The sequence below is a fragment of the Prunus avium genome, chromosome 2 (assembly GCF_965620075.1).
Source record: "Prunus avium chromosome 2, drPruAviu1.hap1.1, whole genome shotgun sequence".
Classification (NCBI taxonomy): Eukaryota; Viridiplantae; Streptophyta; class Magnoliopsida; order Rosales; family Rosaceae; genus Prunus; species Prunus avium.
In genome coordinates, this window is record NC_142285.1 from 35,423,762 (window position 1) to 35,451,023 (window position 27,262).

The 27,262-nt window shown below is 36.6% G+C and overlaps 4 protein-coding genes across 10 annotated transcripts; 2 read left to right on the forward strand and 2 right to left on the reverse strand.

Moving 5' to 3' along the window:
• The first annotated feature begins 10,206 nt into the window (after positions 1-10,206).
• LOC110751784 (uncharacterized) lies at positions 10,207-13,323 on the forward strand. The gene is made up of 2 exons (XM_021952298.2): positions 10,207-12,107; positions 12,562-13,323. Exons 1-2 carry the CDS (start codon positions 10,208-10,210, stop codon positions 12,714-12,716), a joined length of 2,055 nt encoding a protein of 684 aa, XP_021807990.1. The 5' UTR covers position 10,207; the 3' UTR covers positions 12,717-13,323.
• LOC110751782 (protein SUPPRESSOR OF PHYA-105 1) lies at positions 10,237-19,666 on the reverse strand. Of its 7 annotated transcripts, none has more exons than XR_015833674.1 (10): positions 19,247-19,663; positions 17,283-18,685; positions 16,724-16,881; positions 15,508-16,330; positions 15,204-15,350; positions 14,699-15,016; positions 14,546-14,605; positions 13,990-14,177; positions 13,187-13,272; positions 10,237-12,147 (listed from the first exon to the last, which is right to left on the reverse strand). XR_015833674.1 is itself a non-coding variant. In XM_088248387.1 (10 exons), the coding sequence occupies exons 2-10, from the start codon at positions 18,639-18,641 to the stop codon at positions 12,127-12,129; spliced, it is 3,177 nt and encodes a 1,058-aa protein (XP_088104513.1). In that variant the 5' UTR covers positions 18,642-18,685; positions 19,247-19,665; the 3' UTR covers positions 10,237-12,126. The 7 variants fall into 7 exon arrangements, 6 of the variants coding, with proteins under 6 accessions (XP_088104513.1, XP_088104514.1, XP_088104516.1 ...); XM_088248387.1 differs by having other exon boundaries at positions 13,187-13,289; positions 19,247-19,665; XM_088248388.1 differs by lacking the exon at positions 10,237-12,147 and adding an exon at positions 12,581-12,718 and having other exon boundaries at positions 13,187-13,289; positions 19,247-19,664.
• Positions 19,667-20,949: 1,283 nt separating this feature from the next.
• LOC110751790 (uncharacterized) lies at positions 20,950-22,392 on the forward strand. The gene is made up of 3 exons (XM_088249175.1): positions 20,950-21,186; positions 21,296-21,642; positions 21,743-22,392. The coding sequence occupies exons 2-3, from the start codon at positions 21,311-21,313 to the stop codon at positions 21,759-21,761; spliced, it is 351 nt and encodes a 116-aa protein (XP_088105301.1). The 5' UTR covers positions 20,950-21,186; positions 21,296-21,310; the 3' UTR covers positions 21,762-22,392.
• Positions 22,157-26,377, reverse strand: LOC110751789 (mitochondrial adenine nucleotide transporter ADNT1-like). The gene is made up of 8 exons (XM_021952304.2): positions 25,921-26,377; positions 25,265-25,313; positions 24,984-25,147; positions 24,721-24,758; positions 24,246-24,358; positions 23,956-24,069; positions 23,319-23,663; positions 22,157-22,531 (listed from the first exon to the last, which is right to left on the reverse strand). The coding sequence occupies exons 1-8, from the start codon at positions 26,079-26,081 to the stop codon at positions 22,448-22,450; spliced, it is 1,068 nt and encodes a 355-aa protein (XP_021807996.1). The 5' UTR covers positions 26,082-26,377; the 3' UTR covers positions 22,157-22,447.
• Positions 26,378-27,262: the final 885 nt, after the last annotated feature.

Genomic DNA, 27,262 nt, shown 5'->3' on the forward strand with positions numbered 1-27,262 from the left:
GCTTTCGGTTTTATTACTTTGATCTTGATTTTCTTTTCCTTGATACGCACTTAGATTTTAGTTTGAAGTTGTCATGGTCCATAGGACTTATATTCTGGCTGTTTAGTTGTTTTCTTTTTCTTGGAATCATAAACTTTCATGTAGTGATGATGTTTTGGGGGCTTGAGTTGTTTCTGTTATTCTCTGCAAGCTTGTGACAACTTCTACTGGGATCCTATTTTAATTTCACTTGTTGGCAAAGATAACAGTTATTGGGCTAGTAACAGAATGCTTATCAGAATCCCATCTCAAATATCCCTAAGCAAATGTTACACCATCCTTCCCATTACCTAACTCTGATTTCACTTTTAAATACAATCTAAGGGAAAAGACAAAAAGAACTAGCAAGAACAAACAAAGCAGAGACAGTAAAACAGCGAAAAAGCCCAAGTCTTTATGTTATTGGCAGCTTTTTCAATTTTGAGAATGGAAATACATTATGTGATTTGTCAATGCAACTGACAAATAGGTAGTGTCATTTGCATTCGTGTCTTGCAAATGACAAACAAAGCAGTCTCATTTACATTCCAATTGCGCAATTACAAGCTATAATGGATAGACATAAATAAAGTTAAGCGCTTTTTCTTCTTAAAACTTTTTTTTTTTTGGTTAAAACTATTCGGATTTATATAAAGATACCCAAGTTTTATTGTTTTGAATATGGATATGTTGTAGCAAAATAAGGAAATTTATACGAGATTGCAAGTTGGTGTGATGGCTTTTCCAAGTGGCTTTAGGCTTTAGGATCCATAACCTTGTAAAATGGTGATTTACAACATTATGGGGATGCATGAGGAATATATATATATATATATATATATATATATATATATATATATATATATATATATATATTCATTTTGGTGTATTGTTCTATCTCAATGGGTTCAATTAGTTAATTCCAAAGGAAGTAACCATAAGATGGAAAGGGCACTGATAGATTGCCTCACCTAAGATGAAAAGGTAATAATGTAATTGACAAACAGTTAGATCGAAAATGCAAAGGAATAATGCAATTGACAAACAGTTAGTTGGAAATTGCAAACGAATAATGCAATTGACAAACAATTCGTTGTAAATTGTTCCATAGAATTGTAAAACCCATCCGTAATCTTGTAATATTGTAATTTACAAGGATAAAGACATCTAGTACAATATTAAGGTAACTAGGGACATTAGGACAGTAAATTGAGTCCTTATACGTGTAAACACAAACGTTTACTATATTAAGGTCTTGTTTTACTCGGTTTTGGACAGTTATGTTCCATATGATTGTAAAATGCGTCCTTAATCTTGAAATATCGTAATTTACAAAGATAAAGACATGTAGTACAATATTAGGGTAAATGGGAACATTCGGAAGGTAAATTGGGTCCTTAGTATTGTAAACATGGATGTTTACAATATTAAGGTCTCGTATTACTCTATTTAGGATAGTTATGTTCCAGGAGATTGTAAAACCCATCCTTATTATGGTAATTTCGTAATTTACAAAGAGATGGACATGTATTACAATATTAAGGTAACTAGGGACATTGAGAAAGTAAATTGGGTCCTTATACGTGTAAACACAAACGTTTACTATATTAAGGTCTTGTTTTACTCCGTTTTGGACAGGTATGTTCCATATGATTGTAAAATGCATCATTAATCTTGTAATATCGTACTTTACAAATATAAAGACATGTAGTACAACATTAGGGTCAAGGGGAACATTCGGAAGGTAAATTGGGTCCTTAGTATTATAAACATGAATGTTTACAATATTAAGATCCCGTATTACTCTATTTAGGATAGTTATGTTCCAAGAGATGGTAAAACTCATCCTTATTATGGTAATTTCGTAATTTACAAAGAGATGGACATGTATTACAATATTAAGGTAACTAGGGACATTGAGAAAGTAAATTGGGTCCTTATACGTGTAAACACAAACGTTTACTATATTAAGGTCTTGTTTTACTCCGTTTTGGACAGGTATGTTCCATATGATTGTAAAATGCATCATTAATCTTGTAATATCGTACTTTACAAATATAAAGACATGTAGTACAACATTAGGGTCAAGGGGAACATTCGGAAGGTAAATTGGGTCCTTAGTATTGTAAACATGAATGTTTACAATATTAAGGTCTCATATTACTCTATTTAGGATAGTTATGTTCCAGGAGATTGTAAAACACATCCTTATTATGGTAATTTCGTAATTTACAAAGAGATGGACATGTATTACAATATTAAGGTAACTAGGGACATTGAGAAAGTAAATTGGGTCCTTATACGTGTAAACACAAACGTTTACTATATTAAGGTCTTGTTTTACTCGGTTTTGGACAGTTATGTTCCATGTGATTGTAAAATGCATCCTTAATCTTGTAATATCGAAATTTACAAAAATAAAGACATGTAGTACAATATTAGGGTAAATGGGAACATTCGGATGGTAAATTGGGTCCTTATACTTGTAAACTCGGATGTTTACAATATTAAGGTCTTGTATTACTCTTTTATGGATAGTTATGTTCCAGAACATTGTAAAACCCATCCTTAATCTTGTAATATCGTAATTTACAAAGAGAAGGACGTTTAGTACAATATTAAGGTAACTAGGGACATTAGGAAAGTAAATTGAGTCCTTATATGTGTAAACACAAACTTTTACTATATTAAGGTCTTGTTTTACTCGGTTTTGGACAGTTATGTTCCATTTGATTGTAAAATGCATCCTTAATCTTGTGATATTGTAATTTACAAAGATAAAGACATGTAGTACAATATTAGGGTAAATGGGAACATTCGGATGGTAAATTGGGTCCTTATACTTGTAAACTCGGATGTTTACAATACTAAGGTCTTGTATTACTCTTTTATGGATAGTTATATTCCAGAACATTGTAAAACCCATCCTTAATCTTGTAACATCGTAATTTACAAAGATAAAGACATGTAGTACAATATTAGGGTAAATAGGAACATTCGGATGGTAAATTGGGTCCTTATACTTGTAAACTGGGATGTTTACAATACTATGAATTAGGTGAACCCTAATGTTGTAATCATAGTTCAAAAACTTGTAAACAGCTGCCCAAATCTTGTAACTTATAAGTTTTAGGATCCTCTTACAATGTTATGGTACTCTCATATCTGAACTACTGTAAATCACTATCCAATCATATGCCAATTGCCAAACAGGAAGGGCATAATTGCATGACCCTTATGCAATTACATTTTCAAAAAGTGGAAACTTGATAACTTGTATAACCGGTAACCAATTTTTTTAAAAATCTGGGAGCATCATAAAGGACAAATGGTGCATGGGTGCATCTGGTGCACTGTAGAAGGTGCCTTAAATGTACATACATACATACATAATCAGATCGTGCTAACTATATATGATTGTATCCCTAAATTATATAGGTTAGTGCATATTTTAATTCGTACATTCATACATCGACAAGTACGAGGTTTATGTGCATAATTGTTTAACCACTAATAATAAGAAAGCATTTGATGATGCTAACAATGGTTACAAGGTAAGGCAACCCTTCTCTCCCAAATCACAGACTTGAGCCCAAAACATGCATACCTCTTATAATATCTCTTTATACAGGGAAAGTCTACTTCTTGATTCCAATTAAATACATGAAAGTCACAATATTATGATTTTGTAGTTTGAAAAGAGGCTACATATTTGTTGAACAAAAGTCACGTTTCTAGTTTCACCACCTGTGAGAAACCAATTTTCTGAAGGGGTTCTTAGATCTAGGTCCAAAATAATTAGCTGTCATTGGGTCTAGTCCTCGTGTTTTTGGTTTCAGATGTAGGTCCTTTGACATTTATTACTTTTTTGTTGTGTTGATTTTACCCTTTAAGGTAAATAAGAAAAACACATTGAAAATCTAAATTTAATGCATTATTTCCTTTGAAATGGAATTCCAAATTTTGAATTTTGAATTTTTTTTCCTTGATAATATTCATAATATATAGATAAAATACAATTTAATCAATAAAAAATAAAGACTCACATATTATACCAATCGATCAAATAAGCACCCACATTAAATTATGTACCTGACATACAGGTAAATAATGTTAATACATATAGGTATATATGTACCTGCCTTACAGGTAAGTGTTTTTTTCTTGAGTTTTCTTAAGTAGTTTTTTCTGGAGGTTCATACTTATATACATACGTACATGTCTTCCATGGATTTTTATCTCAGTTGAGTTTAAAGATCCATACCAAGATATTATATGAGTTCAATTAGCTAGGCTAGAGGGTATAACTACCTAGACTATAGGTAATTTATGGATTTAATTACCTGGACCAGAGGTAATTTATGGGTTTAATTACCTGCATACTGCATACAAGGTGTATGCATAGGTACCTTACCTATTGTTAAGGTATGAAGTTTTTATGAACTCTTATTACAAATTTTGATGTCGGTATACCTTGGGAAAATTTCAGAATTCAATAAATAGATTTGCAATTAAATTCAAATCAAATATGATAATTAATATCCTATAAATCAATAACTTACCATTTTTAGGAATTCATAATTTACCTTATTTATGTTTTAGGTGCATAATTGGAACAAAAAATAAAAAATAAAAAAAAGTAAATATCAATAAATTGAAATAGGTATGTAATCTTATGTGGCGCAAAAGTCAAAGGGCTTGGATCAACAATAATGTCTGCGTGGATTGCACCCAAAGTCTCTCCTCATAATTGGACTTATGCCAAATTTTCTATTTTCTGAATTGCTGCAGAAGAATGCTGAGAGAGAGAGAGAGAGAGAGAGTTTGATTATTTAAATTGCTGCAGAAGAATTCTTAGGCTGATAAGAACTGGTGCCGAAAGAAGAGAAAACTCCTAGGACAAATTAGAAACAGAAGAACAAAAAAAGGAAATACAGAGAGAAAATCTACTGCCAAAACTTGAAGTATATGAAAGTCACAGTATTATGATTTTGTAGTTTGGAAAGAGGTTACATATTTGTTGAACAATTTAAGTCACGTTTCTAGTTTCACCACCTGTGAGAAACCAATTTTCTGAATTGCTGCAGAAGAATGCTGAGAGAGAGAGAGAGAGAGAGAGAGAGTTTGATTATTTAAATTGCTGCAAAAGAATGCTTAGGCTGATAAGAACTGGTGCCAAAAGAAGAGAAAATTCCTAGGACAAATTAGAAACAGAAGAACAAAAAAAGGAAATTCAGAGAGAAAATCTACTGCCAAAACTTGAAGCCCATCATTGAAAATAGAAGAAGAAGATCCATATATAAGTTATAGCAGTCTTTCATACATCAATAAGTTAAACATGATATGTATAATACATGAAGCTCACAAACATTACACAAACAGATTACATAAACTAAACAAAGCAGTAAGACTAGATTAGTTATAACAAAACTAATCACACCTAAAAACACACCATAATTAGCATTATTCAGTACTTTCTCATACTTTCTCATACTTTTGTTACAAGGGACACAAGTCTAGTTAGGCCACAGGAAGGCTCCTATGGCAAACTTCCTCTTCTGTTCAACGTCCCCAGCAATCGGTAGCCCATACTCTTTAAGCAAACAGTCGAGCTTCCACTCCGGCATGGTCTCGTAGTCGGATTGAGTGTACCTTGGATAGTGCAGGGGCATCTGAAAGTCGCCACAGCGCTCTCTCTTGTGCTGTCCATTGGCTGCACCACTGCCGTTTGATCGCGCCCTGGCCACGGATTCCATGCCTCCTCCACTCATATTCTCAGTTTACTTTGTGTGTTTCTTGTGTTCTTGGATAGTTATGTAGTGGTATTTATAGAGATTGTGAACGCCAGAGGAAGGAATAATAATACTGTTGTGATGTGCAAGGCATTGTCGAGGCTGTAAATATATGATATAATATAACTGAGAAAACAAAGCTGGGATACAAATTGGACAGTTAAAACCAAGTTTGATTAGGAATAGTGAGAGAGGTGTCACCACTCACAGGATATTGGTAATTTTTTTTTCTTTAGGGAAAGAGACACAAGATATATCATCATATGGGTTTGAAGAGGGAGAGAAGTCTCATCAAAGAAAAGGAAACATCAAGGAATTGCAATTTACTAATTTTTACTTTGTTTTATTGGGAGAACATTCTTGATAGGAACAAGGTTTTGTTATCTTAGAGCAAAAGAAAGTCCGGAAATGGATAAATGTTACGTATTATCCTCACAACACGCGCTTTGAATTCATTACAAAAATCGCTGTGGCGACTTTCAAAGCATTTCTTATTAAAGTAGAGAATGAATAGTCATTGACATATGAAAAGAAATTATAGGTGCGAGAAAGTGCTAGTGGTACAAAATATTTACCTCACATCACACTCAAATTCCCCCTCTCACTTTCTCCTTTAGCCTGCTTTTTGTTCCAAAAGAAAGTCATTTACTAAGTCGTTTTTGCATTTTCATATGAAAGTCCAGTCCAAATTCGTTACGTTTTCTGGGATAGTTTCTTCCACAAATAATGCTCTATGTTTCGAGTAACTTTAGTGTTTTCCACAACCCACAAACTCAAAGTGGATGAGCTGCCTTACCTGCACTCTCCTTTCCACTCATTAATGATTAATTCATAGCATGGCAAAAAAGGCTCACAGTGAATTTATGCTCAAGCATTATTTTTACCTCCAGTGGTCCATTCTTTATAAATTCAAACACACTCGAATTCACTTGATACGTAGGAATGTACATATGTAACACTTACATTTATCTTGTATCTTTTTTTAGAGAAGGCTAAGCAACCAAACATGTGATGGCAGCAGGTAACCAGTTGTTGACTCTAAACAAGGAAAGATTTTTATGGTATAATAACTCTCCCAACTAAACCACCCATACATTGTTATGGTATTATTACTTCTACCAAACAAATCTTAATAATTTCCAACCTACTCTCTCTCTCTCTCTCTCTCTCTCTCTCTCTCTCTCTCTCTCATGGAGTTGGGCCCTCTAGATCTATATTTATGAATCTGCTTGATTTTGAAATTTGAGTATCGAAATTGCTAGAAAATGTTGGTGAAGGCAAAAGGTTGATGAATTTATTAACTAGCCTTTGATTTAGTGGTATTTGTCTCCATTTGGTTGAAGAAGGTCTTAAATTCGATATTCACATGGATAACGATAACGATATATGTTTGTGATTAGTTCGATACATAATTATAATTGTGGCTAACCTTATTGTGGTTGTATAGTCTTGTTATGGGTGTGTAGACCCGTTATAAAATCTTGTTAATACTACTCAACGTTTGTATAAAAAAAAAACAAAAAACAAAAAACAAAAAAGATTGATGAGCTTACCTCAATTGATTAAAATCAGGTCTTATTGAAGTTGATGGCAATGACTCATTACCACCAGCCTATGCATATTCAATGCAAAGCATTAATATGTGTTTATTTGTTATTGTCCAATGTCCACACATTTCTCTGTGTGGAGTTTGAGACATGGCTAGCAAGCAACTGGCCATCAACTGAGTCATCTGAGACTGATAGCATTCAATACATAACTGCAACTGTACAATGTATAAGTAGCTATAGCTATACATCCCACTATCAACATTACCCACAAATAAAAACCATTCAAGAAACAAAGACACTTGTGTCATAAGCAAGAAATATAGGCCACGGATGGTGCCATGACACTCACATAATTCTTGTCGGTGGGTGGAATCGGATGCAGATACCAGTGACACGATACTCCTTGTTTTCTGATATAGCTTGAAATTTTCGATTAATGGTTGTCTTGACATGATATTAGAGATATTTTTTACAAGGGATCATGAGCTTGATTTTCTTTACCTGCTTCTTTGTTGGTTTGCAAAGTACAGAGCGGTGCTGCACCCTTATATGTTTGTCTCTTTTGCCGTTTCGGTATGCCTCTCTAGGGTAGTTTGATGTACATTATTGGCTCATTCTCCGATAGCTTAAGCTTTTGAGGTCAATGACCAGTGACCAGATAAGTCCAAATTAAAATTATTAAGTCGGATTCTATTGATTCTTGTTGTCTAGGGTTCAATTACTATGTACACCCAATGCAATCAACTCTCAAACAAAACCACTTCTGCAATATTACTAGAGAAGTATACTCATAATTAATCTTCTTAAAACCCTTAAGTACCTCTATAAGTTTCACATGATTAAGTTTGTAACCACAACCATTAACCACCACATGACTAAAGTCAACACCACACTACCATTGGCCTCACAACAACAGGTCAACACCAACCACATTTACCACCAAGTTTTCCTTCAACATACAGAAACCATAAATGCTGAGTCACATATCACATTCATTCACATAGTTCCTGTATGGTCCTGAGATGAATGCGTATGAAGCTCATTCGAGGTCAACAAATGGGGCACTAAGTCACATTTTCAACTTTCAAAATCATCTGAGATGCATAAATATTCAACAGGTCTTGATTTTCCTTTCAATGTGAACTTGACAAAGCATTGTTAACTTTAAATAAAGATGAAATCATGGATCTGTTTGTTTGATCATTCAGAAACTTCAACAAGACTCTCTGGATCTGATTTTATGGTAAATTGAATGCCAGATTTGCAAGTAGGTTACAGAGGCCTGGGTTCAAACCGCAGTATGGTCTTGGGAAGGCACATAATTTCCAGTACTCTAGGAAGGCACATAATTTAATTCCATTTTCATGCATTGCCCAAATGTTTTTAAGGAAATTGGTTAATGATGGTAGTTGGAATGACAGGTGGACCACAGGTAAGATAGAGAAAGGCATCATATATGCAGAAGAGGCCAATTTCAGAGAGATGGAGACTTAACTGCAATGTTGCCATTGATGTGGAAAACACCTAAAAATGACAACACCAATACAGCAGCACAATTTACAATAAGGAATGATATTTAATCCCAAATGCCATATTACCATATGAATTAGCTGTTCACTATCACAGTTATATAAACAGAAGACAGCTAGGGTTCACTATTTCGTAAGTCAAAGTAACCAAGTGCACGGTTGAATGCAAAATAGCCGAAACATATGCCCAAAACGACACTATTTTTAGGATATAAAATTTATTGTTTAGGGGCAAAGGACCCACTAGTATAGCGGTTTGGAGTAATTTTCTGGGTTCGAATCCTAGTATCTGTGTAGTGTGTGTGAGTTTAGTATGTTATCGCCCGTCTCAATATAAAAGGTCTTCATCAAATAATAAAAAATTTATTGTTTAGGGTTTATATTAGAAAGATAATTAAATAGAGGCTTCAAACAAGAAGGTTTTGGTCATAAGCACAATATCAATACATAAAATATAAATAAAAGAGCCAAATTCATCCAACTTATAGGATTTAGATCACTATAATTACAAGGAACTATAATTACAATCTAGCAATGGTAACTTAATTAGTAACTGAATTAGTGTAAGTGAAATGGCAGGTAATGGTGAAATTTGTTTTATTAATAAATTAATGGAAAGACGCTAATGTAAAAGCAAAAACAAAAAGGCAGGTAAGAGTATTAAAATTCGGTTAGAACGGTTAACGCATTTTCTAAATTGAGAGTGGGAGGCATCGAAACTGGCGGGAACACTTGGAAGGAGAACCGCACAGAAACAAACTAGTGTCATCACCCAAGACATGTAAATTCCCAAATCCAACACTTTCTAACAAAAAAGATAATTAAATAAATAAAAACAGTGCCAAGAAAACTTTTTCCAGGAAAATCACATCGCATGCTCATCTGCTCTGCTGGTTTTAGTTTTCGCTCTGGAGCACTTTTTTTCTTTCTTTCTTTTTTTCCTTTTTTAATTCATTAGGCTATAAAACTTGCCTGGTGCTCTAAGCTAACTGAATTTGGCTGGGAAAACTTAGATGGGTATGTTTGATTCTGCTGTTTTATTATCGGGTTTCGAGAGAATTTGGCAAAAACCCAATTCGTCTCCATGATCCTAATCTCCACTTCTGTTCCTTGAAGGCGCTAAATTTGTTGGTCTTTCTTGCTCTACAAGAAAGGGCAATTTGCATGTTTGGTGGTTGCCATTTCCATTCTCCACCGACCATTGTCTGGTTAGGCCTTATCTTTCTGCAGTAATGAATTTCTTTCAGAAACTTCATTGTTAGAGTGATTCAATTTAGTTTTGATCTCCATTTTCAGATTTTTGTGGTCGGGTCTTAAAATGGAGCAATTTCGAAAGATTGGAGAGGATTTGGGAAGTTTAAAGGCCTTGATGGTGTTCCAAGACAACATCCATATCAATCAGCGGCAGTGTTCTTTGCTGCTTGATATCTTCAGCTCAGCATATGAATCAATAGCAGAGGAGATGAAATATAATCTGAGATTTGAAGAGAAGCACACTAAATGGAGGGTTCTCGAGCAGCCGTTGCGAGAGCTCCACAGGATATTCAAAGAAGGAGAAGCCTACATCAGGCAGTGCTTGGAAAAAAAGGATTGGTGGGCTAAAGCCATTACTCTCTATCAGAACTCCGATTGCGTTGAGTTTCACATCCATAACTTACTTTCCAGCATGCCAATTGTCATTGAAGCAATTGACATTGCTGGAGAAATATCAGGGTGGGGTCAGGATGAGATACAAAGGAAGAAAACCGTGTTCGCGGATAAGTACAAAGATGACTATAGAGATTGGAAACTTTTCAAGTGGAGATTTGGGAAGCAGTATTTGATTACTCAAGATTTCTGCAATAGGTTTGACACAGCATGGAAAGAAGATAGATGGACTCTTCTCCATAAAATCAGAGAAAAGAAACTCTCGGGTTCGACAAAGTACGGGAAACGCCTCATAGATCTTCTTTTCAAAAGCTTAGATGGGTCAGAGTCACAGCCTTTGAATGGAAAGCTCTTACCTAGTTCAATCCTGGTGGGGTCCAAGGACTACCAGGTGAGGCGACGGCTAGGGGGTGGAAGTCAGTATAAAGAGATCCTATGGCTGGGTGAAAGCTTTGCCTCAAGACACTTCTTTGGGGATATTGAACCCCTGCTGCCAGAGATTTCTTCATTGTTATCTCTGTCCCACCCCAACATAGTGCACTTCCTTTGCGGGTTTACGGATGAGGAAAAGAAAGAGTGTTTTCTCATTATGGAACTGATGAGCAGAGACCTCTGCAGCCACATCAAAGAGATTTGTGGCCCACGAAAACGACTTCCATTTTCTCTTCCTGTTGCAGTTGATCTGATGCTTCAAATTGCAAGAGGAATGGAATATCTCCACTCGAAGAAAATCTACCACGGAGAATTGAATCCTTCTAACATACTTGTTAAGGCAAGAGGCATCTCCACAGATGGGTACTTGCAAGCCAAGGTTTCAGGTTTTGGTTTAACTTCTGCGAAAAGCCCCAGCCAAAAAAACCTTTCAAATCAGAATGGAAGCCTGCCTTTCATCTGGTATGCTCCAGAAGTTCTGGAAGAGCACGAACAGACAAAAAGTAGTGAGAAAAAGTACACAGAAAAGTCTGATGTGTATAGCTTTGGCATGGTTTGCTTTGAGCTTCTGACAGGGAAAGTGCCTTTTGAGGATAGTCATCTTCAAGGGGAGAAGATGAGCCGAAACATAAGGGCAGGAGAGAGGCCGTTGTTCCCATTCTATTCTCTGAGATATGTGACCAACCTCACAAAGAAATGTTGGCACAGTGACCCTAATCTACGGCCAAGCTTCTCATCCATCTGTCGGATTCTTCGATATATTAAAAGGTTCCTTGCAATGAATCCTGATTATAACAGCCAGCTAGACCCACCAGTGCCTATGGTAGATTACTGTGAGATTGAGTCAGGGATTCTGAGAAAGATTCCTTCTTGGAAGAGTTGTGAGCAACCACCAGTATCACAAATCCCATTTCAGATGTTTGTTTATAGAATTGCGGAGAGAGAAAGAACAACTTTGAAAGATACTTCAGAATCAGGAAGCGATGGAGCTTCAATCTGTGGAGATGAAATGGTGACCACTCCAGATGAACCATTCCCGCCCGCGCCTGAGAGGAAGTGTTTAACATCACCTGATAGCATGAACAAGAAACTTCCATTCTTGAAGAAATCTTCAGATGTGAAAGCCAACAGACTACCAGGTTTCCCTAATCACACAACTCATTTATGCCTGATTATTTCCTGAGAACCAATTATATATCTCAGTTAGAACCGCTAACATGTTAATGCCTAAAACAGCAGAAACTAGATCTTACATAAAAAGCATTAAAACATAGAGAAAGACTAGAAATATATTAGTACTTTGAATATAGCATACACATGTTGTGATTGATTGCACCAAGTAATATGGTTTCAAATGTTATTAATATGATTCTACCTTCTGCCTGTTTCACTATCCTTGCACCTGTTATACATTTTCTAGCAGAGAATCATATGCATTGGCAATGAACAAACTCTATTATTATAGCATGAAACTTCCCCTTTACTTTTACGCACAACTAGAAAAGGAGAGTAATGTGATTTTTAGACATTAGAAAACAGGATTATTTCTTTTATGCCCCAGTGCACTGACGTCTTCTGCCTTTGGTTACACAGGAACACCAAGAGGACGGTCTGTCAGACCTCCACAGATGAGCCCTTGTGGCCGTAGTATTAGTCTGAGAATGAGTTCAGAAAGCCAGCTAATGGCGATGAGTCCAAGAATACGGAGAACATCATCTGGACATGCCTCAGATTCTGAGCTCTCCTAGACCTTGATACATCATACATTGTGTCAACAAATTACTTAGCTAGTCACTTTCATGAAACATGTGGATTGCTCAATCAAACATCAAGAGAAAGCACAGTTCAAGATAGGAACAGTTTAGCTTGCTCTGATGACTACATGCATCTGTATCAATAGTAGATTGTGTTTAGGAGCCACAGTTAAAATGTTTGAAGGACAGAATTCTTTGTCAACGAAAGCTCAAATGTACAGAAGGAATCTATACCAGGAGAAAGATGAAGTATAAGGTGTTTTAAGGCCCTAAAGTGAGGGGCAAAAGTTGCAAGACCATTGGAATTTCTTTTCAGAATCAGAACAAGATATCATGGGCAGAAACTCAGAGCAATCCTTTAGTGAGTAACTTTACAACGAGTCAGCTACAAACTTACAAGGTTGAGTCATAAAGAGCTTAACATTTGTATACAATATATAATTAAGTGGCAAAACCTTCCATACCTTTAAAGTTTGTCCTCTGCAGCGGAACGATTTATTCAAGGAATCCGTTGAGCTTAACGCAGGCAAGACTTCAACAGTGATGATCTCTGACAAGATATAACAACTTAAAGGCAAGAAAAAGACGACCTCAATTCATCTCAACCACGGGCAAAAGAAGAGATTGTATATCTGAGAATAATATCCTCTTATTGGGTATATGAGTCATGATAAAAAATTCCATTATTAGTTTAATACTGAGATGATCAGAAAGTGTAAAGCATTCAGAAGTGGCACAACTTTGATCAAGCCGTGCAAATAATGAATCAAAATTTTCATCTTATGTTTTTTCTTTTTTCTGCATAAATAACTTCAGCAATACTTGCATAAGTTCGAATTTGGAACTTAGTATAAAAATCCCATCAGCATCACAGTGAAGCCATAAATTTCTCTTCAAATTTAGAGTTCCGAGCATTTAGAATCCTATACTAGTATCTGTTCCTAGATGTATACTTTCTTGTATAGATCTATATTCCTTGAGAAATTCTTGATAACACAAATTGATTTCTTCATGAAGTTCACTTGCCATAATCAGCCTTTAACGATTTCTTTTATCCGCATAATCGTATAAACATCCAGGACACATAGGGCTGGCTCTGTTAAATTTCTGTTACAATGTAGTCTTCAACCTGACTAGTTTCTGCTTCAATTCATATTTTTCATTCCAAGAAGAAGAAAAAGTAAATCCAGGACAGGCAAGCTAATAAAAAATGTTTTCGGGAAAGAACAGATTCCTTGGATTATCTAGGGAACAAGCTTATACTCACACCATCTGCAATAATTTCAAAGTTCCAGTTGAGTTGGCAGCAACAACGATGTTGGACTTTTTTCTCCAACAGACACTCGAGACAAACTGCCCACTATAATCACCAACCTCACTTCCAGAAACAGGATCAATTGATCCAAATTTGTGTGAAGTGATTGGCATGGGTAGACTTCTGTAATAACTGTAAACCTGAAATGGGAAAAGAAGAGAGAGAGAGAGAGAGAGAGAGAGAGAGAGAGAGAGAGAGAGAGAGAGGAAAAATTATAGTTAGTTAAAATCTCAATCCATATAGTCCGTAATGACAAATTGGTTTAAAATAACATAGAAACTTGAGGAAGGGTTGGAAGATGTCTCATTTATCAGGGATTACTCTTGAAGGAGCAAATCTTTTGAAAAGAAAACCCATACATTAAGCAGACCCTTCACCATCATATGCCCATTTTAATACAACATGACATGGTTAAAGGTATGACGAGAGGATGCTTCAAAAACGAACTCATTATTGAAAAATAATAATCATAACCGGAGGGAGAAATCTAAGGATAACAAATTTGTACCTCGTTAGTTTCTGAGCCGCATGCTATGTATCCATCCAAAACGGATAAACCAACAAAATTCTGAGCAACCAGGACATGAAGAGTTAGAACTATTAAAACATTAAAACATGATAAATTCTGAGAAAGTCTTATATCAAGAGCAGAGTAGCCAACCTTCTGATTAGTATGACCACTAAAAGTTAAGCTGCAGGCATTGGAGGACAACCCAGTTGAGATTGCTTGGTTAAGATCCCAAAGCTTCAGAGTGTTGTCCGTGGATGCAGAAACAAGGGTTTCAGCATCTACAAATTTTACATAGCTAACAGCTTTTCCATGACCAGGTAAAGTGCACCAAGGGATTCTAGTATGGCGAAGATCATAGCCGTAGATCTTGTAATCGGCAGATCCAAAAACCAAGAGATTGGAAGAGTATGCAGAGAACTGAACGCAACAGACATTAGCAGGGCTCCAGATTGTGCCTATTGATTTTTTCTGCACAAATACCATTCAAAAACATTTCTCATAATTTTGTAGTTTGGAAATTTTCATAAAGGTAAACTCCTGAACTTACAAACTATAGCTCAAGTTCAAAAAATAGTACCCGCAAGGATAAGTCGAGATCAAGAAGATAATATATTGCATGCTAATGCCATTTTTAAATCATGTACGAGAGCAATACCTCATTGATGCTCCACAGTTTCACAGAAAAGTCATCACTTCCACTAGAAAACTTTTTTGGGTCAGCTTGAGAAAAGTCGACAGACCAAGCCCTCCTTTGGTGCTCTACATACTGAGAAAATCCTTGACCAGTAGATGCATCCCACATCTGAACCTCATACATGAAGATGGTATTTATAATTGGTAAAGAAACAGATTTCCGACTTTATTAATAGCCTCAAATGAAAGCACTAACTTAAACCTTGCACAGGCATGCACAATTTACATGTAGTCTGAATTTACGTATTTGATTGTAGGAAACACACCTGTACAACCCCATCATAATCTGTTGATGCTAGATAGTTCTTAAAGTAGTTGTTCCAGCAAACACAGCTCAACTTAGATTTGTTTGGCATCTCAACTACAGGATAATGGATATCCAAAGAATTGTCTACAAGCGCAGCAAAATCAAAGATCTTGATTTTCTTTGATACTCCAGCTGTAGCAATAAACTCCTCATCACGGTCGAAACTTAAACAGCAAATCACATTGCTAGAGTTGAGAAGATCTCCATTTCTTAATGTCCCACGTACTTCAAACTTGCTACGGCGAGCCAACTTGCTAACACCATCAAAAAAGGCTCCAAGCCGATCACCTGATTTCTGATTGAGGCTCGAATCCAGAGTATAATTTCGCGCATGACACCACCTGTATCGATTGTTTAACACCTCCTTATCAGAGCATGCTACAGGAGCAGTTGCTGTTTTCCCCATTTGGGATCTTGTGGAGGCGTAAGCATCCTCTAGTTGACTGATATTCGTCATCAAGAGCGTCTCATTCATGTTTGATGCTGCAATTAATCGAGAAGAAACACCTGAACTTACAGGGTCTTCAAGACAGAACTCCTGTTCTCTTTCACTAGGAAATTCCCCTGATAAATGCCTCCTCCTGAACTTGTTTATATCTTCGTCTAGGCATCTTATAACTTCCACCAACTTAGAGGCATACCCTTGCTTCTTGTCTTTTAATGGGATAAGAAAACTAATTAATAGCTCTGATTCAGCATCAACATTATCAGCAGAATTTGGAAAATCATCACAGCAAGCCGATTCTTGGTATCCACCTATCAGTTTAGACTGCAGGATTTCTCTGTTGCACACCAGAAAATAAAAACTTCAAAATGTGGCCAGTTTAGACATACTTCATTGGATAACAAATAAAGGATATACCTTCACATCAACATGCACTAGAGCTATTGATTGTGCACATTTACATGGTAATGGAACAACAAGCTTGCAGGCTGACAATTGTCAGTGCAACATAGATAATTGAGTTTACTGACAACAATGCTGAAAAGTGAGCAGTTTAAGGCTTTAAGTTGGATTTGGATAGGTTAACCAAGTAAAGGATGGTAGTGTAGGAACTCATAATTGGTAGCATTACAATATAGATCATATTGTACCATTGTCTTGATTTTTCGTACTCCTGAAAAGGTTAATAAATATAGTAGGCAGTAAATTAAAGAAATGCAGATGGTGGTACCTTGTTGTTGGACGAGCCAAAGGTTCAGGATGGAGAAGCCAAAAACAAAAGCCAGCTTCCAGCGGATTTTGTGAAAGAAACTCTGGTGGCAGAATTCGATGGTGCAAATCCAACATCACCGCGCAATGTACCTCCCATGATTCACAACGGCACAGCAACTGACATAAAAGAGCTAAACAAGTCAAATGTACAGATTTTCTACTCCAACCCCAAGGATAGAACTTTAGAACTCAAAAAATAAAATAAAAGAAAGACAAACGAAGATTGATTACAAGGATAAAGAGCCATTCAGTGGCACTACTGAGTCCCTGTTACTTTTCCAGTTTTGGGAGCAAACTATTTCTTACATTAATTTGATAGCAGAACTTAGTACAAGGAATTTTACCTATTCATCACTTCAAAATTAACTTACAGTGTCATAACAAGCGAACAACAAGTCTTAAGTTATGTTAGTTCAAACCAAATTATATAATAAAATCATCTGCCAAGAAGTACAAGTTGTTTAAGTTAACTTTCAAATAATAAGAACTTGTGGAAACACTTCAAAATAACTTCTCACCTCGAAAAGAAGAACCCCAAGGCAATAGACATTTGATGAAAGTGTGGAAGCTCTCTCATTGAGCTCCTCTGGACTGGTATACCACTTCTCTTCTAACTGAACAATTACTGAAATGGATCTTTGCTGTACGGCAACCAATGCTTTTTGGTAGCTCGAATTCATTTGAAACTGGAGTTCACCATAGCCAGAATTTTGTGGACCAGCTATGCAAAACTTTTCCTCATTACCCTCACTCAGTTTTAGCTGTTTTCCACGTAAAATACGTTCAGCACATGCATCCTGCTCTGATGGCCTTTTGATAATCAAATCTCGGTTCATAAGACTATTTGATTCTCGGATGGCTGATGAACCTGTGTATTTAACCTTATTCGATGGAAATAAAATGAAGCGCGATGGTCGTAAGTCTTGCAAGACGACACCTTGAGAGTGTGCAAAATCCACTAACTCCACAATCTGTCTAAATATGAGCAGGCTTTCAACTATATCTACTTTGTGACCCCCAGGTTTAAGCCACTCCCTCAAGCAAATCCCATTACTGGTAGATTTTGGGCCAGACCTATCAAGCACATGTGAAGAAATCTGATCACTGTTAACAATTGATTTCAACTGTGCATCACAAGCTACCTCAGAACCATAACCCAGGTTTTTTTCCTTCTGGTCCGTAGCTGAACTACCAAAGCCACTGCAAGGTTCTTGAAATTTACTGACACTCTTTCCCTTCAAGGTTTCCTTTACAAGTAATTGAGAATGGCTATTAGTAGATTGGGTCTTCAGTTGCTTTTTGGCGATACTTAGCATATTGTTTGACATGATCTTGCTGTCCTCAACCCCTAAATATGCAGACAGTTTGTCTGGTTCCTGCTCTGAGTGATTGCTTAACAAAGGCTTCAGACTTCGTATGCGAGAAGGCATTTCTAAAAGCTGACCTCTTACTCTCAACTGTGTCTGATCGTTGTCCTGTGACATAGTATCACCATGAAAATTCTTACTTCTAAATCCACTTGCTGCCGGATCGGGATCTTGCCAACATTCCTGACTAGGACTAAGTAAAGCTGAATTTGGTTTCCTATGATGTTTCAACGTCATATCCTCAACCACAAGCCCCGTGCCATTTATGGAACCAGAGCTCTTACAGGGCGGCTCAAATACAGATGAGGAAGTTACGCATCGACTCAAATCCTTTCCCTCCATTGTAACACTGCAATTGCTAGGCGAGCTCTCGGGCCAATTGCTCCTTCCCATTCCCAATGTGCACACTGGTGACTCCAATAAATTTGGACCCTCCAGTTGCTTAAGTTTTTCATTCCTCACCACACCCTTTGCAGCCATTTTATCTACCAAACTCTCAAAACCATCCATTTGCACTTCACTCAATGGATATATATAACTTCTGGTGAAGTGACCTGCTCATGTCAAAATGAAAAAGAATCGCTAATAAGGAAGATAGATGAATTCATAATCAATATCTCACAAACTCAAGAATTCATAATCAATGAGTAGGAAAATTAATTAAATCTAAAAGTATCAAAATCAGCATCAAGCAACACCAACTTCTGGTTTCAAGGACTCATCTTTTACATCAACAGAACATAAACCACATTTCCATTTACGTAAATTCGGAAAAATAAATGGAACAACAAAGTCTAGAGAAACAAAGATTACCATCTAGGAAACCCCATCCACTCAAATGTAGAATGTAATCCAACAGAAAAAAAAAAAAAAAAAAAGGTGAAAGTAAACAAGCACAGACAAAAGAAAAAGAAAGAAACTAGTTATCCAACATCATCATTTTCTTGCAACAGTACAACACAAATGCATCATTCTTAACAATCTACAGAATCCAATCATCACCGGAGAGCAACAAGTTCTTATATCACCACCAACTAAACAAGAACACAACTTACAGAAAAACAAAAACCCATTAATCTGAATCAAATTTCAAACCCAAAAGAAAAAGCATTTACCATTGAATCAAAGCACCAGGCAGAGTAACAATAGCAAGCAAGCCCACCAAATCCCCTGCAAGCTCGGAACAGAGAGCCACCAAAAAACTTGGCTGAAATAGAAAGCTTCTTCTTCCTAAAAACTACCAAAAGTGGAATATTAATATATATATATATCTATCTCCAACAGTGTCTAAAACTTTTTACGTGGTGATATGAACATGATTAAATTTTCTCAAGTTGACTGGTATCCTTTCTATATATGATTATAATAACAATTGTGGTTTATACTCTGTTTGTATATTTTGCATTTGCTGGTGCTTGTTTTCAAAATTCAGAGGTTTTTGCAAGTCCGGCAAAGAGAAGCAGCCACGATATTTTTTCTCTCTCAGAGAATTTGTGAACGAGACTGATTGATTAGTGTAGTTGGTTGCTTTCGGTGGAGTTGTTTACACAAAAATGGGCATATATTTTTTCTTTATTACTGATTCTGCCATGTTTAGATTTTTTGTGCTCATGGATTTAATTAGTGGATGATAATGTAAGATTGATTTTTAGTTTTTGGTTTTTGCTAAGTGAGGTCCAAGAACATGAGATAAGAATTGAGCTCTGGTTGTGATTGCGCACATTCTGTAACATCTGTTCATAAAATGAATCCAAACCATACAAACTGGTCAAATAAAATCAATCTCATTGTTTGATTGAACTTTTTACACTAAAAAATATCGTAATTAGGCCCATATTCAGTTTAGCATTCGAAAAATATCTTAACCGAACTAAACCATATAATTAGCATGTTTATTTACTTACACATAAAGAATTCAAAATTATATTTGTTTCGAGTTAAAATTTGAAATTAAATACTTTCAAAATTAAGAATGAGTAGTTGATCCAATTTCAATTATTTGATTCCTTTGTCGAAGTTCGCCAACGCATGATTATAGGATAACATCAATCTAAATCGGAGCGGGCTTATCATGTCCAAAGATAATCGGCTCTGTGGCTCAGCCAGTTGTAAATGCAGTCACCGACTCAGTCTGCCAAACTTCGGTAACCGCAAAATATGTGGTGTGGGATCGGTTGCGATGAAATTAGTGAACCAGATTCAATCACAGTCCCCATCACATAAAGAAGAAGAAGGAAAAAAAATCCAATTTCGTAGTTATTCTCACTGTCTTCAGGGGCATTTGATGTAATTCAATGCAACTGTGGTGGCGGTACGGAGCATGGCACGTGTTTGGGAATGATTTAATTGGAGGGGTTTAAGCGAACCACGTAGCCAATGAATGAGTGGCTCATAATGAGGCTGGTCGCACGTCGATGTTGATGTGAGCACTATCCCAATTTGTACTAGATCTTTCGCAGGTCAATTTTCATGCCACCTGCCAACCTTCAATCAACAACCATTTTTCTTGAGGGTACGGATTGCCCTCCTATTTTAAAATTACGGATATGCAACTGACTGTAGCACAACTCTTTACGGATATATATATATATATATATTATTAACTTTTGTTGTTAAATTAAGCTTTGATACGTGTTTTTAATTGAGTGAACTCGATTTATGTTACATGGTGTTACTGTTACACGATAATTCTTTGTTTTTACGAAATAATTCTACAATTGGGTGATTGCTATGGTTTATAGTTTACATGGTAAAAATAAATATAGTTTATACAATTTTAGTAAAATTTATTTGTCCTTCCAATGAAAGTTTTCTGTCTCCGACTCTGTAAACATAATGCAAGCCTAGATTGGCGGTAAGCCTTAATTTTACAATCTAATTACGTGACTGATTTTCATGAATCAATACAAGAAGTCAACTTACTCATTCATTATGAACAAACAACATCACTATAACAATTATCAAAGCACCTGAGACCTCTTAACTTTTATGAAGAACAAAAAATTACTCTTTGATCCTGGCCTTCGTCAACCACAAGTCTCGCTGTTATTATCTGGTAAGCCGCGATCGCTTTCGTTCTTGTTTTGTGCCCGAAATTTACATTTGTTTTAATTGTTTTTTCTTCTGAGAGATGATTTTTTATTTCTTCCATTTTGTTGTTGAAGGTTTGGATTAGTAAAATGGCAGAGCCTGCTAGAGTTCTAGACAACAAGGTTGATGAGGTGCAGGAAGACAGAGAAATGGAGCAGAATGAAGAATCGCTAGAATTGCTAGCATCGCAAGAATTGCCAAACTCTGTGTTTACAGCTGAGTTGGACCTCCTTATTGTGTTTCTCTCATTGTTTTCTTTATCAACCGAAGAAAGCTTAAACTCTGTGGAGAGAGAACCAGAAAGAAGAAAAGATGGAGCTAAAGCTATCAAGAGATTACAAAAGAAAAGACAGGAGATAGACGAGGTCAAGCCGGTCCGGCGACGAACTCAAAGGTTTCAAACAAGAATAAGGGATTCTAGGTTAGTAGTCTCCTAACATAAATTATATGGCTTTAGGAAATTCTATTATTTTTTATCCTCAGAAGTTTGATAAAATATTGCTTCTCCTATGTATGTCCAGGCATGGCCGGCGAGTATAAAGAATTATGTCGATGGAGGAAACAGCTCAGCAGGGAAAGAGATGGCAAAAGATGTCATACAAAAGTTTCCAATTTCTCATAACTATGTTTAATCCAATTTTCCTCTACACTTATCCCCCACAATTAGTCAAAAAGAAAGCAAACAAAGGAAAGGAGCATGCTTGGAATTCTTTCAAATAATATTATAATCATATTTGTCCTATTTATCATGCATCATTCTGTAACGAAAATGATTGACAAACACATTATATTAGATTATTGATATATAATGCATGTTTTTTTCTTCTTTTTTCTGCAAGAAATATATTTAGAGTGCATGATATCAAATCAAAGAAGTTTGTGTGTTTGAAAGAGGCAAAATAAGCAAACGCACCCAACAAGTTTGATCCAGGAAGTGTAGAAAATGCTTTGTCAACGCTTATGGAAGAAGGCATGCAAAAGCATGTTTTACATTGTCGAAACACTTATTGGCACATCATATGAATGAGAAGCTTCAAAGCTACATCGTGTTCATAAGGAAATACAAAAAGGAAAACAGGGGGGAAAGCAATTTATGAACACAGGCTCAGACTCGCTTCTAGCTTCAGAGAGAAAAGGAAGAAATTACCCCTAGTTTATCAGACCTCTATTTCCCGGCCTACAAAAATAGCACACGCAAATATAAATATCATGGAGCTCCTGCAATTTCAGTCCGATATCCTGATCTCGACTCCTAAAACGTCCTTCACCATCTCATACGTCACAAATGCAATTGCAATGGATGGCACTACCTGAAAAATTGATGCAAATGAAATTATACCGTTCGCAAAGACAAGTTTGCAAAAACTGATTAGAACTCATTACTAAAACTGAAAAACTGAAAAATTCCATGCACACATCGAAGCATACACCAAGGGAAGAAAACTGGAGGCAGTACAAGTTGAATGCAGCCCCTACATTTTTTTTTACAAAAAAAAAAAAAAAAAAAAACTATGTGCAATAGTTCCATCACAAGTTGATTAATAAAGGAGTTTCAAAGTTTCCTAGGGGCCAAGTTCAAAAGAACAGTACAATACAGGAACCAACCACTGATGTTAAGCGAACATAGATGATAAAACAAAGTATTGGATCCTAGCTTTCATATACTCTTCTATAACAGTTTAAAATCAGTGTTTATAGCTTTGGTTTGGGCTTTGGCCCCTATATTACCAAAAAAAAAAATTAGCGTTCATAGTTAATACTAAGGATTCAAAACCCTCTTGATATCCAGTACCCATACACCACAAGTCATGCATGATTCATAGCTTGTAAGCCACATAAGAATTAAAACAAAGGACTTTGTGGGCCAAAGTCCTAGACCTCTCTTTTGTTAATCCTAGTGAGACTTTTTAATGATGGACGAATTTGCCACAACCATGCAACCTGTCACCCTAAGATATTATGGCAATTCCATGTGTAAGATTCATCTCATTTAAGCCCTTTGCCCAGCCTGACAAAATTGTTTTCACAAACTAATAACTACCCAGCCTGCAATTGTCTACAAGCAAATTAAAAAACAAACAGACGATTAGGACTGACCTTAACGGAATTGGGAACCAAACCCTTGTACAACGCTCCGAAGCCCTCATGTCGAACAGTTTTCCTGAATGCATCAATCATGCCAGTATATTCAAGTGGGGCCTTGCTTCTCCCATCACCAGTGATAACAGAAGCAGCATTGCTCCATCCCCCCATCTGCATCCTTCGACGAATGACATCAAGGGGGTAAGCAACAGTTTGCCCCACAGTTCCAGCAGCAGCCCCGCATGCCAACCTTGTTGTGACACTTAAGTCTGTATCTTCAACAAGTCCAAATGGTCTACTTTTGATTAACCAATCCTTCAGGGATTCATACACAGCAAAGTTGAGACCAACATAGGGAACCTGCAAACAAAAATCAACAATATAAGGTCCACATATTTCTACTGTGGTATGCCTAAACATAAATAGGTAAAAGAAGTATAATATACAAACAGGTGACATTAATTGTCCATATGAAGAAACTTCCAATCCAACTGCACAGGAACAGCAAAAAGCAAGAGCAACAAGTTGTTTAATAAAACATATGAGCTACTCAATCAACAGACTTTGTTTCTTTATACTTTGGAGCTCATATATCAAAAGGGTGGCAATAATGAATAAGTGAAAGCAGAGTTTTTAGATAACGAAAACTTACAACTCCAATTACAGAAGGAAGCCATCCCTTGTACAAAGCCCGTGGGCCCTCCTCGCGGAGCACAGTCGATAGAGCATGGAACATTCCTCTGTACTGAAAGGGAGAGTTCTCTGTCTGCAAATTTAAGACCAACAAAACATAAATCCTTCCAGTGCACATATATAGAAAGTAATCATTCTCTTTCAGTTTCAAGCATTGAGATTGAAGACTGAAATGGCAGGGGGAAATATAAGGGTCTTTAAAACAGTTATCCTATGAAACAAAAGGAGAACAGGGACTGAAATAATTACCTGTACAGTTAGCCTTCCTCGTACCATGTCCATCGGGTAAGTTGCAGACATGGCAATAATTCCAGCACATGCTCCAGCTCCAAGACGTAGAAGAGGAGTGAGCTGAGCATCTTCTGCAGGTATGAAAAGAAAAGGAGATTTAGATAATCTACGTTATCCATTGACTTCTACCAACCTGTCGATGTTTGATTTCCAAGGAGTGATAAAGATCATGTTATTTTCCCAACAATGACATCATACTAGTCACATAGTTTCTTTTGATGGTTTATAATGTGATTATGTGGATGTTACATGGCCTCTGTTAGACATTTTACGAGGCACAACATCATTAAACAGCAACCCAACCTGAGTCAAAATGTGAACTGGCCCAATGCAGAAAGTTAATGAAATGTTGAGATGGAATGTAAGGTCTCCAAAGAGTCTTGTCAAATTATTACAACTAAAGGCAAAAAAATGATGGTACGTATGGACATACCATTGCCAGTTTGATCCCGATACAGTAACAATATTCCCCTGTCATGCAGATAACAAGGAGCATTCAGCGGAAGGGAAAGTAGGAGAATGTAATATGAAGTTACATTACAATACGATGCATTCACAAGTTGCAAAAGAATATACAATCATACAAACAATACAAGATTGATGGTATGAATGGAACAAAAATCAAAGACGAATTTATAACATACTGGAAGCAAAATCAAAAAAATAAATTAACATTAAATCTTGTTAGTAACATACTTAGAAGCTTGCTCATAGCTGAAGAACTTGACTGCTGAGTTGGGGACAATACGAGCACAATTCGTACCATTTCCTTTAAACAATCCACGGAAACCCTCAGTTCTCCAGATATATTTCAAGCCTTGTATTGTTCCGTTGTATTTTATGTTATGTGGATTCTGGACCTGCAGACATTGTAACCAGTCATGAATGTGATATATTTTTATGTGTTAGTTTGTGTACGTTGAGTGCACATAGAAACAAATGAAAGACATTGTGCACAATTAATTGAAAAAATGTACCTGGAGCAATATTTTCAGTCGTTCCAATGGAGCAACAGCTGTGCGAGACCTGTATGGATATTAAAATATTTCGTTACTGGAAAAAGGTCAACATGTAAAAAGCATGGAGATAGAAATAAACAATGCACAATATGATACTGCAAAAATCAATAAGCAATGACAAGACAACAATTTCTTTCACATTACTAGAATCTAATGGACCTAATGCCATTGCCTGCATAAATTTCAAATTTCAGATACCCGCATGAGAATTAGAAATTCACACAAGACTTTAAATCAAACCATGACCAATTATATACTACACATTGCAGACGCTCAAAATAATTTAATCGATTGACGAGAATTAATATTCCAATTGCTTCTCCTTCTTCATTTTCATTAACCAATTAAATAGTACTGAATCCGTTTCTTCGCCTACTTTTTCCAATTTCAGTATTCTAAGCCGTCACAGAAAAAGATTCAATTTTTTCGTGCCTAACCTCACAAAACGATCAAATTTATACAGTCATTATACCTTGGCTTCACAAAATCACATTGATTTCTAATCAAACGAGTTTTTAAAAAACAAAATCCAATTTTTGCGGGAAATTTTTTTCTCCGAGGAACTTCATTCCAGGGAAACAAACACACGAAAACTCAAGAAATCGAGAACTCACACTCCACCAGCGACTCCGCCAGCAACCAGAGACTTGCAGACACTGAGAACCGCAAGGCTCGGAGCCTTGACCACGCCCTCTCTCGCCATCTTAGCCTCCTCAGCCAGATTGACGATCGTGGAGACCGCCGATTCGCTCGGTTTCACATCCTCCGAAGCCATTTCAACAAAGAGCAATCGACGAACGACGCTACCGTCCCGCAGGAACCCTAGATCGTCGGAGACGTTGATCTGAGCTATTTTCCCGGCGCCAATCGATCGGTACGGTTTTTGAAGCTCTTCGTGGTCGTTTTATGGGAAAGGGAGCCCCTGCTTCATTGTTGTGTGTGGGGAGTGTTGTCTTTCTCCGAGAGTGGGTCGTGACTCGTGACGGCTTTCGGGAGCTGAAAGTGAAGGGCTTTGCTATACTACGAAGGTTATGTGACGGCGTTTGTTTATTAGCTCAAATTTATATCTACAGTTAGAGAGAGATAGAGGAGCAGAGTGTTGGGTAGTGAAATGAGGAAGTTGTAGTCGCTGTGATAGGTTTCCACGTGGTAGGTGAGCGGGGTTCGGGTGGTGCATGGACCACCAAAAATAGATGCGTTTGTCCTTTTTAAAAGAATGGTTTTATCAACCACAAGGTGTGGTGCGGTTGGCAAATTGTCACCTCCAGTTGGTGAGCTACCTAGTGCCTCAATAGCAAGGGTTCAAAACCCGTTTGAAGCACTTTGTGACTAGGTACAAGCCAAATTCTGAGCGAGGATTAATCTCACCCTTCAAGTGTGGGGACACCTCGTGGTATTTACCAAAAAAAAAAAAAAAGGTTTTATCCAATTAGGGAAGACATAATCTAATTAGGTTAAATAGTATTTTTCATCATTAAAAAAAATGTATAGGAAACCAAATAAAGATAGGATGGGCCTTTTCCACTCGATAGCTATATTGATGCGTTGGTGGCTCCATACCCTAAGAGGCCCCGAACCGGTGGTTAGGTAAAAAGGTTCTCTTCTTTCTATTCACTAAATGGGAAACTTGGGTCATTCTGAGCTTAATCGCGTTCGACGATCAACCATCAGGCCAATTCTTCAAGGGCTTCTCTCTGCCTTAGTAGCCCGTCTGTGGTACTAATTCCTCTCTTTGTCTTCTTGTTCTTTGGATGAAAGTTATGGGCTTAGTTTTCCTTCACGTTATTTGTTAAAATGATGAATTTCAAACTTTTGCTTTACATTTTATTCATATAATAATTTGATATAGTGAGAGAGTCAAACTGACTTTCTCTTATTATTGTTGTTGATTCATGTGTGACACGAAAGTTTAAATGAATAAAGTGTATTGTGATTTTACTAAAACAAAAGGTTGAA